This window comes from Megascapheus bottae, chromosome X (genome assembly GCF_031878675.1).
Source record: "Megascapheus bottae isolate mThoBot1 chromosome X, mThoBot2.hap1, whole genome shotgun sequence".
Taxonomy (NCBI): Eukaryota; Metazoa; Chordata; class Mammalia; order Rodentia; family Geomyidae; genus Megascapheus; species Megascapheus bottae.
The window spans coordinates 88771670-88788403 of NC_143547.1; the positions used below are offsets into that span (position 1 = coordinate 88771670).

The 16734-nt window shown below is 36.3% G+C and overlaps 1 protein-coding gene across 2 annotated transcripts in view; it reads right to left on the reverse strand.

The window, feature by feature from the left end:
- Enox2 (ecto-NOX disulfide-thiol exchanger 2) overlaps positions 1-16734 on the reverse strand; it is a 295300-nt gene that overhangs the window by 41387 nt on the left and 237179 nt on the right. For both annotated transcript variants that reach the window (XM_090327019.1, XM_090327020.1), the window contains exons 5-8: positions 14336-14542; positions 7297-7530; positions 4499-4711; positions 1854-1960 (exon numbers count right to left, since the gene is read on the reverse strand). In XM_090327019.1, coding sequence (XP_090183145.1) covers positions 1854-1960; positions 4499-4711; positions 7297-7530; positions 14336-14542 — 761 coding nt within the window. The remainder of the gene's footprint in view (positions 1-1853; positions 1961-4498; positions 4712-7296; positions 7531-14335; positions 14543-16734) is intronic.

The window sequence follows — 16734 nt, forward strand, 5'->3', positions numbered from 1 at the left end:
TTCTGAAATGGCATTATAATGACTTTGAGTGTTTTAATGATCACTTTTTCTTTTTTTATGATCACTTTTTTCTGAAGCTTAGAGATTTATATTAGTCTAAAATACAGAACAAAAGAACACTTTTGCATAGAATGAAGCCCAAACCTGAGACAGCAGGAAATATTTGAAATATTTTTTTTCTTTTTTTCCAGTTCTGAGCTTGAGCTCAGGGTCTGAGCACTATCCCTGGACTTTATCAAGGCTAGAGCTCTACTTCTTGAGCCACAGGTCATGTATGTGGTACCGAGGAATCAAACCTGGATCTTTTGTGCATGCTAGAGCAAGCACTCTACCACTAGGCCAAACTCCTGGCCTGGAATCTTTTTTGTGATAGCTGACATTTGTGATTTATCATAGAGTAAGCAAATCATACATAAGTCATTATACATTAGCTAGTTAACTATAGCTCCACAAAAATGTATGTAGACTTAAATTCACCTTACTTATATTTAATGATAGAAATATGATTATCAGAAATCTGTAACAACATTCATAAATGCATAAGCGCATCCTTACCTGGACTTTCAACACTAACAGGAAATTTAGTAGGGAAAGAGCCATGAGAGAATGGAAAGGAGCAGAGGCTAAGGAAATCACTTCTATATAAACAAAACAATTTGATTCTGAGATATTACTTAATACAGTAAAGCAAAGTATCAATATAGGCTTGTAATACATATGATACATAAGGGAAATATAAATTTGGTTGAATCAAATTGGGTCAGTATGTTTTCTGATGGCTGAACACCAACAGCCAATATTAGCATCTTCAAACAAGCATATGAGAATGATTTGAATGTCTGTCTGCAAATAATCAGAACACTGTTTGCAAATCAAAAAAGTTCTTTTTAATCAACCAAGGCGTTTCCTTTTTACAAGAATACTAGTGATCACCATGGCCCTTTCCCTCTCCTCCAGTGGTGAAAAATCTCAATAGCAAATAAGTCATCCTGGAATATGCTGTCATTGTTTGAGCTCCCCAAAGTGAGAACTTTGTTTTCTTACTTCACATCATCTCTCTCCACAGAGGAAGACAGTGGTGGCTGCTGACAGAAGGGTGGCAATGAGACAAGAAACAGGAACTTTATGACATGAGGCATTCACCAGCCCAAAGGCAATGGTGAAGAGGTTAAATGTTAGAAACTTCAGACTTGATAAAACAACTGACTTTTAAGTGGTAGTTCTGATACCAAGGTGAGGGAAAAGCCCTTTCAGTTGATTAACCTTGATTCAGAGTAGTAACCTAATCACTACACTACTGGTATTCTGCTGAAGATACTTCTTGAACACAAAACAGAGAAGTGTGTATAAACCCTAATCTGTAATCTGACTCCTTTCTTACCTTTAAATCTGCCACTTATGAAGGTGGCTAAAATATTTAATAAAAGAAGCTCAGACACTTTTTGTTCCACTGTCACACCAGGAAGCTTGTAGCTGGAACTGTCAAGATGTTCTGATAAATTTAAGACAACCCTGATATTACTAACACTAGAAACATAGGTCAATAATTACTGTTGTACTCAAGACTAGCTAGAGTAGTGAAGAAAACTTATAATTATCCCAGCTACATTTTCATGACTACTGTTTCCACCCAGCAAAATGTGTTCATGACAACACGGGCATATTTATTTCCCCCTTGACAGCAGGTGGTCTGCACAGTGACAGGCTAAAGAACACGTCTTAGTGTTTCATTAGGGCCTTGTCATGACCATGGGAGCTTGGCACTATTTAATTCTGGCTAAACTCCAAATCAATAAATTGTTAAAGAATGAAACTGTCCCCCTGAGGAGCTAGCGGCGTAAAAAGTTACTAACCTCAGCTTGTTTGCACCAAACACTGATGTTTTTACGTTGGGCTTTTGTAAAGTGGTCCCATGCCTTCTGTTTGGAGGCGGAATGGTACACAGCCACTATCTGTTCAACTGGAGCATCAAATCAGCAGCCAGATCAGCCAGAGTATCACCAAAAGATTGCAAAACAAAGGAAAAGAAAAAAAAATGACATGAAAAAAGAAGCATTAGTCTTGTTGTATCTTCCGGTTATAACATTATATATAGTATATATATATATATAGTATATCTGGCTCAAAAAGAAGAGATATTATTATGCAGAAAGAAAAAAGAAAGGGAATTCTAGAAGGGTTGGCATGAGATGGTGACTAACATTTAATAGAGGCAATATGTATTCATTCAGGTATAAGAGGCAAGTGTTGTAATAAATGTGTTCTTGTTTAGTTTTTTTTTTTGGCTAGTAATGGGGCTTGAACTCAGGGCATGAGCACTGTCCTTGCACTTTCTCAAGGTTAGGGTTCTACCACTTAAACCTAGGTCTTTGTGCATGCTAGGCAAGCACTCAATCACTGGTCCAAACTCCCAGCCCCTGTTCAGTTTTTTTTGTTTGTTTAGCATGAAAGCAAATTAATAATATCTACCATTGACTATTTTATTAATCAGCTTTCTGAAATAAGCTGGGATGTTCGCTTCAGTACTACTTTTTCTTTCATTTTTCCCTTGAGGTATATTTAACCAGAAGCAAAAAATAAAAATCTAAGATGATCAGTAGTGTAGGTTTACCTAAATAGGATTTTAGATGGGAGAAATGTAGGTGGATGTTCTGGAAATTATTTTTAGGGTATCTTTAAAATGCTCATTGAGGCAATATGTATGGATGATACATGTCAATCATTTTAAACCACAATGCAATAAATATTCTAGAATGCAAAACTGATTAATAAAAATATAATTTCATAGATTAAAAATGCTCAATGGGGAAATGTGTCCACAGCTCAAGATAGGGGAAGCTTAGATATGTCCCTTTGGGAAAAGAAAGGTAGAGCAAAAGCCCTTGCCTAGTGAGATGTTCACAGTAAGAAAATCTAGAATAATAATTTTTTCTTTATGGTCCTCTTTATACCATATGTTAAGGATTTATATTCTCACAATGCTAGCTGCTCTCATTTCTGACATATCTGAAGTTCTGAAGACTGGTTTTTACCTCCTGGGTTTTATGCCTACATATACTTCTAGAACACAAGTGGAAAATGGAACAAGTCCTTCTTAAGCCCAAGTATGGAAAGTAAAGCATAGAAGAGTGGACCATAATTGTTTAAAAGCAAAGACATAAAATGGTGCCCTTATTCTTTTTGATAATTATTTATTTATTATTGTAATGGGTGCCCTTATTCTTAAGAGGAATATTATTCCTTTTTTTTTTTTGCCAGTCCTGGGCTTGAGCTCAGGGTCTGAGCACTGTCCTTGGACTTTCTCAAGGCTAGCACTCTACCACTTGAGCCTCAGCACCACTTCCGGCTTTTTTTTTTCTATGTATGTGGTACCGAGGAATCGAACCCGGGTCTTCATGCATGCTAGGCAAGCACTTTAACCACTAGGCCAAACTCCCGGCCCATATTATTCCTTTTTAAAAATATGAGTATATAAAAATTACTTGACAACTGATTTGATCTATCTTATTTAAGAGAACTTGGATAGCTCTGGAGTAGTACATCTTTTAAAAAATGGCCATTTTAATGGCTTCTTACCTTTTGATGTCTTTTATATCCGGTAAATGTAGTGGAAGAATGAAAACTAAATATAAACTGTACAAGTAACAAATTAGCTTTTTTTTATAAAAAATCATCTTGGGAAATATAATTACATTTATCACTATAAGTTCCCGAAAAGCATATTAGCTGAAGATAATGATGCAAATCTGAAGAAAAACAGATTCAGGAGGCTGATACATCCCAACTTTAGTAATAGAATATCTAACACTCCACTGAGGCATGGTCTTGCAAAAGGATAAGCTATGAACCAAGAGTCAGTGTTTTCACAGAGCTGTAGTAGTTATACCCAAGAAAATGAAAATCAAATGTGTGCACTTCCTATGTGCATGTGATTGTACAAAATAATATTTATCAAAATTAACTATAGGAAGTGGAAACAAGAGGTGCTTTTTCTTTTGTTGCTGTTCATTACTTTTAATTTTATTGCAAAGATCATGTACAGAGGGGTTACAGTTACATAAGTAAGTTAATGAGTACATTTCTTCTGTTTTGGTTTTCTTTTTGTCTTATTTGTCCATTTTGGGAGGGGAAGGGGAGCGTAGAAAAGGGGACAAAGTGTGAATGAATGCAGCAGTGGTACTTACCAGATACTATGTTTATAATGAAGTACACAACTTGCAGGCAAGAGGGAAATTGTGACATTGTGTGAACAGAAATGTACTCATTACAACTGTAACCCCTCTGTAATAATGACAAAAAATGCATGTAAAAGTAGTTAATATGTATCCTTGGAACCAGGAGTTTTGGCATTTGCCAATATAAAGAGAGTATAAGGCAGTGAAGAAGACTGCCTTGCCGTTGATATAGGATAGTTCTGCAGCCCGCTCCTGTATAGTGCAAGTGGTGACTAAGTGAAGGGCCCTTTCACCCTGACAGCAGAATTCTAGCATCCACTCACATTGAATGAGAATTCCAGAAAGGGCCTGCTTGAATTTTTCCTTTGCTTCTTCCATGTCTTTTTCATGGGCAGCTTTCTCATTTACGAGGCGTCGGACATGGCTGTTGGCCGACTGGATCATGGAGTAGAAGTTGTTGGCACTGCGACGGTTTACCTCCCCACGCTCGATCCAGGTGAGCAAGGTTTGCACAGCTTCTGAGAATTTGGAATCATCTGAAAAAAGGAGAGTTTATATTTTTAAACTATACAAAGTAAGCAAATCTCAACCTATTTTCACAACATATTGGTGAGGTCACCATAGCTTTTTCAGCTGATAAGGAACCACATATACAACATGTGTACACATTGGCAGCAGACATAAAGGCAGGAAGAAAGGAGGCTCAAAAATAGGTTGGCTATGGTTTATGAAACATTTCAGAAAGAGTTTTGTTTCTCCTTTCCTCTGGGTTGGAGGTGTAGCTCAAGGGTAGAGAGAAAAGTATGTGGGATTATGAATTAGCAGTGAGGCAACTTCACAATTACTTAATCCCGTGTTTTAATAATAAAAGAAAGCAAACATGAGTCTTGAGTTGAATTTTGTAGTAATTTACCCTGGATTCTTGGAATCATAGCATTGGAAAGAACCTAGGGAATAATCTCAACAATGTTCACAAAGCCCTAGGTCTTCCACTCAGTTACAGTTACAATATATTTTGATGTAGTTCATTTTATTCCTATAGTGCTCCGCATCTTTTTTTCCCTTGTTTGAATAACTCTACAAATAGATTTCTACATCCATCTACTTAGTTAAGTTCTTTTCTGACAAAGATAATAGCACAGTTCTTCCAAAGCTTCCAGTCCAAGTATCTGAGCTACCCACTTACGCATTCTGCTGCTACACACTTGAGAGGGACAGTCCATTAGCATCTCATTGAAACTTCACATTTTGCCTGGCCAGAGGTCTTATGTCAAGCGGAAATACCTTGTACTGCAATTTTAACTTCTTGTCTCTTGCCCTTTATTTATGCTAGCATATAACAAGAGAAGAGCTTTTCATTTAATTACTTGGATGCAGTCTTTATGTTAATGCTCAGTTTTTGCTTCTTATGAGGGCCACACAATCAGAAAATTCAGTTTTTAAACAAACAGATGTGTTTACTGTCATCTGAAGAGACAAACCTTACTCTTGGCATTGGAACAATGTTTTCAGCACTTACAATTTTTCAAAATGTGTCATTATTTCTGTGTCACTATTCTGGACTAGGTGTTTTCTTTATAACCAATGCAAAAAGACAAAATCAATTCAAAGAGATATTTTTGATTTCTTAAATTTGTGAATCCCTGGGGTTATGTGATGTAAACAATTTTGGTGAGTGAGATCTAATTGGAAAGGGTAATTAGTAGAATCTTGCTGAGCTGAGAGCATAGGAAGCAGAGCAAATTTGTGCCATTAGAGCTGGGCAGGTGGCCTTAATTCAAGCACTAGCATTCATTCAACAACATTAGCTGTATTCAGAAAATGAGACATTAGATTTGAACAGCTAAGACAAGAGAATGGACGGGTGGCAGCTTACAATAAATTAGCAAAGTAGCCTTGAAAGTCAAGCAATAATAGAATTAAAAATGAAAAGGTAGACAGGAAGAAATATGACATACTTTCCATAATCACTGGGTGAAATAAACTGGCCTTTCTTTTTCTGGTACTGGGAACTCAGGGCTGTATGCTTACTTGGCTTGCCTTCTCAGCTTGTTTGGACTCTACCACTTGAGCCATGCCTCTATCTAGATTTTTCCAGGATTTTTCTGCTCAAGCTGGCTTCTAGCCATAATCTTCTAGATCTCAGCTTCCTGAGATCTAGCTAAAATTTCAGGTGTGAGCTACCAGCACTTGGCAAATTGGGCTTTTAAAATTATAAAAAATGAGGCTAGGCGAAATGAACTCCAGGATATAGAAATAAGAGGTTTAGCTTTGTGATTGTTGTTCTTAATGTATTATGTGAAGTTATTTCTTTTCTCTTTTTTCCCCCTTATGGTTTATCTCATGTTGTTACTGTATTTGACTTTGGTACCTGCTATATTGCATATATGTTTATTTGATTATTTGAAATAGGGAAGGGAAGGGGGAAAATAAGATGAGTGGGAGGGTGTAGAGGGAGGGAAAGTAGGAGAAAAACATGGGAAAGGGTAACAATGTTCAATAAGTAATGTATCCATTACCTGATGAATGTGACTGTAATCCCACTATACATCACCCCAATAGTAAAATGAAAATAAAAATAAAAATAAATAAAATAATCAGAAAACTCTCTTTTAGACTAAATCTCTTAGTAAACTAAGCAGAATGTACACTAGGAGTATTTTCTAGAGTTCCATTTCCTCATCTTTAAAATGAGGGTTTTACCAGATTTTCAAGTTCCCATCAAGTTCTATGTGGATATACTCATTTGATTAAGAATTCAAATCTACCTTATGTCCACCAGGAAAGGGCACATACAGAGATTGTAAGTCATGAATCTTACCTATATTTCTCTGGTGGGGAAAATGGGGAAAAACCTCTTATTTCTTGTTAGTTAGCTGGTATCTGGAGGAAAAAAGCCATCCCTTGAGAAAATAAAGGAGCAGAGATATAGGCAACATAGATAAAATTTCCAGCTTCTTGAATACTGAGTATAACTCGTTATTAGGAAGGCTCCAACCAAAGAAATGCTTAGAATCGATGAGTGGTAAATTCCAAGGGATATTGACTACAACAGAGCAATTTATTACATTTCCCTAGAGAAAAAATACTTTTAATTATGGAGACTGCATACTTCCTATACCTTTTAGTTTTTCAGCAACAATGCTACATTCATGATCTGAGTAATGGACCACTGGGGGAGGAGATGGTGGACGCAGTCTTTCTTCTTCCATCCGCCTACGGTGGCGCTCCTCTCTTGCTAGCATACGCTGTTTACACTCCCACTCATAGAGGTCATCTCGAGCCTGTGCAAAATCAACATGGAGCCGCCCTGTGTCCTTCTTGTCAGTACTAGAGCCCAAGCGAATTCGGTAACCTATATTTAAGGGAAAGGGGTAGAGGGAGGAGAGATTGAACAACTCTAGGTACTTTTCCAAGCTCAGTGTTTCAGATGTGGCTGCTATTAGTAGTTAGCTTCATTATATCAGATCCCTTCTGGTGACAGCAAGGTGAAGCATCAAAAGACTTAGATTACAATATCATCTCTAAAAAACAGTTTGCCTTCTGTAGATTGGATTAATCTATTCTGAGGAGTTACATTCCTCCATTGGCCATCTTACCTTTGGAATTGAGGATATCTGTGAGTAATGACATCAAGAATGAACATAAAGGGCTTGGAAGAAAGATAATGGGGAACTGAAATTATAATGTCTTTGCTAATGTCCTATATCTTAGTCATACAATCACACAGAATTCTGGTAAACTGAAATGTATTTACTTGAGATTGTAATAACTAAAACTGCTCGCTACATACATTTGCAGTTCTAGACCATATTTTCTGTGAGAAACTAAGACCTGATGGAAAATCGTATATAATCTAGATAAGACAAAATGTCAAATGCTTTAATCATATTGGCATGATTACAATAGTGGTATAGGGCAAGGATTTAAAAAATCAGAATTCTATTGTTTATCTCTATATTTTGTGCCAAATATACTACCCAAGCCAAGTCTCTTTGCAAAAAGTTAAAAAAAACCCAAAAATAAAAAAAAACAAAAATGCTGCCAAGTACTAAAGGTTCAGGAGCTGAGCTAGATACTCACACAAACATTTATCTCATGTCATTCTCAGTACAAGCTTGCAGGGGAAACATTTTTGAAAGAAAAAAAAATGATTAGAGTGATTTGAGAGGTTAAGTAACTTGCTCTGGGCCAAAGAAATATCAAATGGTAGAAGATTCAAAACTTGAATTTAGGTCCTTAGGCTTAAAATTGATTGTGCTTTCCTCTATTCTCTAGAATTATACTCAAAATACATGTTTGTTCTTGGCTAAGACAAATTTAATAAGAGTTAAATTTTACTTCTTCCTTAAAAAAACTAATCTAAAAATATGGATGAAATTTGTGAAAAAAGATTTTCTTAAAGATACTGGATATCAGACAATGAAGACAGTAATCAATGACAAATAAGAACCAAATGAGGTTACTGTTGAGAGGTCTTAGCATTCAGGTAGGGCATGGTAATCTACCTAAACTGACATTAAACTTGGAGTCTAGGGATATTATAGCAAATGAAGCTTATAAATCAGTATGCCAGAAAGAAGATTCAGAGGAAGAAGTTCAGAGATTTGCAGAAGGTCATCCATGATTATTTAGATGAGTATTGCTGTCTGCAGAGCAGACAAGTGGAAAACACTTGATTTTAAAACGTAACACTCTCTGAACCTAACACAGGATTGGAAATAGCTCTTTTCTCTACTACTCATAGCAGATAAAAGCATCTCACACTTCACAAAGTACTGGCCAATTGGATAAGGTTTTTACATAAATAATGGAGAAAAAATAGCACCAGACCTTTTATGGTCCTGCAGAATACTGCATAAAAACTAATAGTTGGGCACTGGTGGCTTGTACCATGACTCCTAGCTACTCAGGAAGCTGAGATCTGAGTATCACAGTTTGAAGTTAGATGGGGCAATAAAGTCTGTGAGGCTTAGCTAAAAGTAATCGGCAAAAAGCCAGAAGTGGAGATGTGGCACAAGCTGTACAGCACCAGTCTTGAGTGAAAAGTTTGAGACAGAGTCCAAGCCCTGATTTTAAATCTTGGTAATGAGGACACACACACACACACACACACACACACACACACACACACACACACACACACACACACACCAGAAAGGCCCAACATTTTCTCAAGTTACTTCATATCAGAACAAAACTTAAGAATATTCATACAATAAAAATTTATGTCTCCTTTGTATTTGGTTACTTGAAATTGGACAGGGAAGGGGGGAAAACCAAGAGGGGGGTGGGGGGGAGGGTAATGGGGATCAAGACATTTGGAAGGGTATCAATGTATGTGAATTAATGCACCTTCTATCTGGAAAATATCATGTAACCCTTTTATTAAATACAATAAAAATATTTAAAAAAACAATAAAAGGAAAAAAAATAAAAAAATTTATGTCTCCAAGTAAGGTAAAATTTACAATATCTGATATCTATAAAATATTTTTATACAAAGAAATATGGAAATATACCCCATAATTAAAACTTAAAAAAAACAAAATAGACTCAGACGTGGTACATAAAACATAATTAGCCAAATACAACATCTAAACTGTGAGGTTCCTATATGATTCAGCAGCTAGAGCAAAGACTGAACATATTAAGCAGAAATACAAAAATATACAAAAGAGTAAAAATTAAATTGAAGGCTTAAACTACAATGTCAAAGTTGGGAAAAATCATTGGGTAGGACAAATGGCAAATCAGACATTGTAAAAGAAAGAAAAAAAGCACTTTAACAGAGAGCAATAGAAACTATCCAAAATGAAATACAAAGAGGAAAAAATATGGAACAAAAACATCTGAGCACCAGTGAGCTGTAAGACAATGTTAAAAGGCCTAATGGATGCCTAAGTGGAGCTCTAAAAGACAGGGGAAAAGGGAAAGAAAAAAAATCTGCTTCAATACGGGAAAAAAAATTCAAATTTGTTCAAAGCCCTCAGGTACATATAAGAAATCCAAAGAATTTCAAGCACAAAAACAAAATGAAGGCAATTACACCTAGGAACCTCATAATTGAATTGTTCAACATCAGTAATAAAGATAATATCTTAAAAGCAGCTATATATAAGACACACTATGTACATTGAAACAAAATTAATGATACTATCATATTTATTGTGGGCAGCAATGTAAGCAATAAGATAGCAGAACTATATCTGAGAGGAGAGAAAAAACAAGTATCTACTTGGAAAGCTGTATCTTGAAAAATAAAACACCTTCCAAAAAGTGTGCAGAAGTGAAAAAAGATTATTGGGATAAGGTCTTGCTATATAGCCTAGGCTAGCTTTGAATCTTCATAATCCCCCTGAGTGTGAGCTTTTTTTTCCCTTTTTGTTGGTCATAGGGCTTAAACTCTGCACCTGGGCCCTGTCCTAGAGTTCTTTAGTTCAAGGCTACTACTCTATCACTTGAGCATCAGTGCTTGTTCTAGGTTTCTGGTGGATAACTGGAGATAAGAGTTTCACGGACTTTTGTGCCCGGGCTGGCTTTGAACTGAGATCTTCCTATCTCAGCCTCCTAAGTAGCAAGGATCACAGTGCTCAGCTGGGATTCATACTTTTTAGAAGTTATGAATGCTGAAAGAGTTCATCAGGAGGTGACTTGTACGATGAAAACTGTTAAAGGAAATTTAGGTATAGGGAAATTGAGACCAAATGTCAAGCTTCATCTATACAAAGGAAGGAAGAGCATACATAATATATGCATAATAAATGCATACCAATCTGACAAAGAACAGGTAAGTGGATGCTTGGAAGGAAGTGAGGAGGGGAAGGGGCAAGGATTAGAAAAGGTGTATTATGGAAGCTTTTGGGGGTGGTAAGTATGATCATTTTTATTGCTGAAGGTTTCACAGCTGTATAATTTCATTTTTAAAAAATATGAAAGTCATTGTATATCAATTATATATAGCTATCATACATTTTATATAGCTACTATAAAAGGATAATGCCCAGTGACACGAAGCGTATCATATATTCTTTTTAGAAAAAGGTTAAGTATAAACACATTTCATGAACAAATTCTTCTAGGACCCTCTGAGGTCTGCAATGAAATTGAATACTCATTCATTTTATCTGATTATGTGATCCATTAGAAAAAGGGAGCAATAAATGTTTGCTTGGCCTGTTCACTCAAGATTGTAGAGAGAATCAAGAGAAGCCATTAGGACCAGGAGTTGGGCCTACTGGTAGAGTGCTTGCCAAGTAAGTACTAATTCCTGGGTTTGATTTCTTAGTACCATATAAACAGAAAGGGTTGGAAGTGGTGCTGTGGCTTAAGTGGTAGAGCGCTAGCCTTGAGAAAGCTCAAGGACAGTGCCCACGCCCTGAGTTCAAGCCCCAGGACTGGCAAAAAAGAAAAAAAAAAAAGAAAAGCCATTATAAAGGCTCTCTGTAATCCACACTAAAGATGCTAAAACGGTATGGGGAGTGTGTGTTTTATAAAATGCCAGCCCCTAAAGGTGTTTCATCTACAAGAAAAATGTCATTTTTCTGTTTTCCTAGCATGTTTTATAAGATATTTTTGCTTGTTTGTTTTTACCAGTTTATGAGATAAAAGAAAAATAATCTCATCTAGGACCCTCTAGTCCTTATGAACTTTTAGAGGAGGTTCCTATTTAAAGGGAAAAATTTAGTTATTTTCACAACACTGATTGCCTTCCCATTTCCGTTGGAAGCCATAGGAATTTTTCTATGAGGTAGTTCTTAAGAGCTGATTTCAGGGATGTTTATATGGGTGCCTTCTGAGCAGCTTGTTTTCTATTATGTGTAACTATTTAGGGCTTTTTGAGACCTTTACAATCTTATTAGAATAGTCTATTGTGCAATTCTCTATTATTGTTGCTAAGTGCTTTCTAATCTTTGGTAGATTCTACGGCACTTAACGACTGTAATAAGAGTCTGCGGCATCTACCTCCTCCTCTCCTTCCCTGCTACTAGGCTACATTTGCAAATCCCTGTTACCTTTTCCCTGGCCTATTCCAACAAGCTTCTAATTGACCTCCTCTCCTTGAACCCATTTTTACACAGAGCTGACAGATTAATCTTTCAGAAACAATCACTGTTCCTGTTCAAAATTTTCAGCAATTCCCTATTACCTAAGAAGGAAAGACTCAACTGTTAAAGCTGCCACAGTGTATTAACAACTGCTATTTTCCCTCCCCCATCATGCCTGCTTAGTACACAAGCCACTGCTCACCATTTCCTCAATGTTTGCCAAAGGTTTCCACCTCTGTAACTTCACTCATGCTGTTTCTTGGCCCCACTGTCTAAATGAAAATGCCTTTTCCCTAGTGCAAGTGATACCTTTCTGGAGTCAGAAATATCTGCATTCCCTGTATTTCCTTTTACTTGTTTCCTCTCCATGGCACGCATAGATGTATTATTATTACTGTGATGATGATGATGATGATGATGATGATGATGATGATGATGATGATGATTTTGTGCTGGTACTGGGGCTTCAACTCAGGGCCTGGGTGCTATTCCTGAACTTTTTTTGCTCAGTGCTAGCACTCTTGCTACTTGGAAGGCAGCTCCACTTCTGGCTTTTTGGTGAGTAATTAGAGATATGAATCTCATGGACTTTCTTGCCTAGGCTGGCTTTGAACAGTGATCCTCAGATCTCAGCCTCCTGAGTAGGTGGGATTGCAGGTGTCAGCCACAAGCACGTAGCTTAATCAGTGTTGGCATCAACAGTCTGTCTTATCAGTGTCTTAAGTAATGCTTAGTGTTGAATAAATGTTTGTTTAATAAATGACTGCCTGGCTGAATATGAAGCCTTAACTTTGTTAAAGGGAAGAACTAACCTTTACTCATTTTTCTAGTCTGCATAGCATCTAGCACAATAATTTATATAAAAGAGAAGATTATTAAATACCTATTATTGAATGAAGGTGCTGTTACCATAAAATAACTACCACTGGAACTCAATTCTTTTAAAACATTGTTCTTAGCTGAAAAGGTAATACTATTCCCTAACTATTCTGTCTTCTTTCTTCTAGCATATTTATCCACCACTCTATAAAGATCATCAACTCAAAATAAGTATAAGAGAAATTATGTAACTTTTCTTCAAAGCAGTTCAAAGCCAAAGGGAGCTTTACTTTATGACAGTGACAACCCCTTGTCTCTGATGTCCTATATGTGAACTTCCCATATGAACATCTGTCATTTTATAATGTAGTGAGAAGGTTCTCATCAGCTAAGTAGATGCTAGTGCCATGCTCTTGGGACTTCCAGGCTCAAGAATAGTGAGCAAAATAAACTTCTATACTTTTTTAATATTAATTTACTTTATTGTTATTATAGAGGTAATGTACAGAGGGATTACAAAGACATGAATTAGTAATAAGTACATTTCCTTTCATACAGTGTCTTCTGCTCTCTTATTATCTCCCAGACTTCTATTCTTTATAAGCTATCTAGCCTCAGGTTATTTTATTCTCCCAAAAGAAAATGGATTAAGACATTTCTGTGACTACTTTTGTGCCAGATACATTCTGGGTACTGATGATTCAGTGGTAAATAAGACAGTATTGCTCTTAAGGAGTTCACAGTCCAGTGAAGAGAGGGATGTGGGAAGAGCCAGTCCCCACATGGTGTAATAGATTTCATGTTAGAAGGAAGCATTGAGTGCTTTGAGAGTACTCAAGAAGGGGTACTTAAACAAGACAAATCAGAGAAAGATTTCTAGAGGAGGTAATATTCTGTGTTAAGGTATAAAGGTGTCTGTGTGGTGGGTGGGAGTGAGAAAGGTATTTCCTGTCAGAGAGGAAGGCATAAAACACCATGGTCCATTGTGGGAGCAAAAATTGTTCAGTGTACTTGGGACATGACATGTATAATAATTCTAAGATGACATTGAGAGGTATAGAGCAGAGTCAGGTCCTTTAAAGGCCACTGGTAAACACTATGAAATTACCCTATACATAGCTGGAGGATACTGAGGGCTTTAGAGGATGGTGGAAGACAACACATACCTTCCATCTCTTAAGGCAAAAGGGGATAACATTACTCCTATACGATAGCTGCTATAGATACAAATACTCAAATCTCCAGTCTGTGAATTGTTCTTGGTGGACACCATTCTCATATGAAATCACCTACCTGACAGATAAAGGGCTTTGTCCACCATATACTCCTCAGCAAAACGAATGTGACAGAAGTTCTTTTTGCTCTTCCGGATAGCGATGATCTCTCCGCACTGTTCAAATACTTCCACAATGATCTGCTCTGTCCCATTTTCAGGCAGGCCACCCACAAATACTGTTTTGCATCCTGGTGGTCTTTCTCGGGTGGCAGGAGGTGGGAGATCTAAGTATAAGGACAAAAGCATTTCAAATTAAAATGATTGTTTGATATAGACCTTCTTAAAACCAACTGTTTTGGGGAGACAGCCACATTGTCCCAACCAACTTTGACCTTTATAACACTTATCTCTACTATAGAAAATTGACTGAATAAATCTGAAAGTCATTTTATTCAGTAGTTTGGTGATGATGTATAGAAGACCTAGGCCTATTGTATCTGTCCTATGCAGACTTTAGTTTTGTTCCTTTCCTTTGCTGTAATAAGACAGCTATGTCAAATTTGGAGTCATTTTTACGAAGAACACATGGTGGGGGGGAATGTCATTCAATTGAAACCTTCACTTTTAGGAATGCTCAGAATTAGAATTCCTGATCAGAGGTTTGTTTAATTCAAATGGTAGTTACCATATTCCTTCTGCATACTTATTGGAAGAACGAAGAACAGGGCTAATTTGGCAGGGATTGGGTCAATGTTTACAAACATTTTTAAAGTTATCAGAATGATTTGATTAAACATATCAGAGTACAGAGTATCCTTTTTATATTTTTAGGCATTATTTTAAATACAAGTGATCACTTCCTTAAATTCCTTGCTGCAGAGGTATGATCCAAAGTTCATTTTTGCGACATTTAGAGAGAAGGCTGAAAGACAGAAGAGAATATTTTCATCTGGGAAATTATGAACTAAAGTGAGATAAATTTAGACAGAGTCATTAAAAACCAACTTAAAATATGTCGTTTATTCACTCTTCTTATATTTAAGGCCTGTTGTATCTGTTGACTCCTTATTACTATTTATATGGGTCCAAGGATTTTCTAAGCAAAATCCTATAGGTTGTAGTCCAATAGAATAAAGAATGATGTTAATAGATTTTTTCCTAGACTTGGTTTTGGATGTGTAAGGGTTTATCTTGTGTAATCCATTCTTTCCATTCACCTTTAACAATAATTGTTCCAAATCAAGATTTGGAGAGTTCAACCAAACAGTGATTATAGCTCACATGCAAAAATAAATGAGTCTTGCTCACAGATTAGGCCAAAGTCCCCATCTGACTCTGATCCAAGTTGGCAAGCTACTGATTTGGGACATCCTTTAGTATCAGCATTTGCAGCTTTCTCATCTTGCTGTTGCTGTCTATTTTATTGTTGTGTCTAGGAATAATTGGTTTCTCATGCTGTCCCCTTTGTCTCTATTCAGTGAATAAAGGGGGTAATGAGATGGAGAGGCCTTAAAAACCTTATGAATTTTTAAAGTCTGTCATTTGAAGGGACAACTTTATCAATATTTTGTTCCCTAGAAGAGTTTTAAGGGGAAAGATAAAAAATCTAGTGAGTAAAAATCGGAAATGTCCTAGCCATGGCTACTTAGTGAAGTAGTAGCTTTAGCCAAAAGGGTAACTATGAGGTCTAGCATCACTTGAGGTGTATGCTTTTATGCTTTGAAGAATTGTAAGGAATTCTAGCCCATCACACTTGCAGTTATTTTTAACTCTGTTAGCACATTAGAATTAACTTGGAAGTTAAACAATGTCTAGGACTTACCCTCAAGGACTCTGATTCAATCAGTGCATTCTGTGCATTCGGTTTAAAAAATTGTTTTTAAAGTTTCAGGCAGTTCTAATATGTATCTAGAATTGAAAAGCACTTAGACTAAGTCTGATATTGTGGAGGAACAGCTTTGTTTCAGTGAAACAAAGAAAGGAAAGAATATAAACTTGTAGAAAAATCTGGCTTTATATCTTCATTACTCAATACCTATATGATCTTGGAAAAATATATACCCTCTCAAAACCCTTTTTGTTATCTTTAAAACAGGAATATTATTCCATACCATACAATAGGTTTTTATAGGATATTTAATATTATAATTAAGTCCAAATTCCAAACAGTGCAATGCTAAATCTTTGATAGGGCCTCATGAATAGTCATTACAGGGTTATTATTTAAGTACTATAAAATACAGATGCCCTAATTATGAAACCCTAACAAATGTCACTAAACCTGGATTTCTGAAGTCTCAGCTTCTTTGCTTTATTCAGATCTTTAGACAAGGCTGGAGTTAAGAGGGAATAACCTATGAAGATATCCATACTTTGATCATGACCTGTATATACATACTAGACAGTGTATATATAGAATATAGACAAAGGATATTTAAGTGCATTTATATAGAGGTATATTGTCAAACGAGAAGCT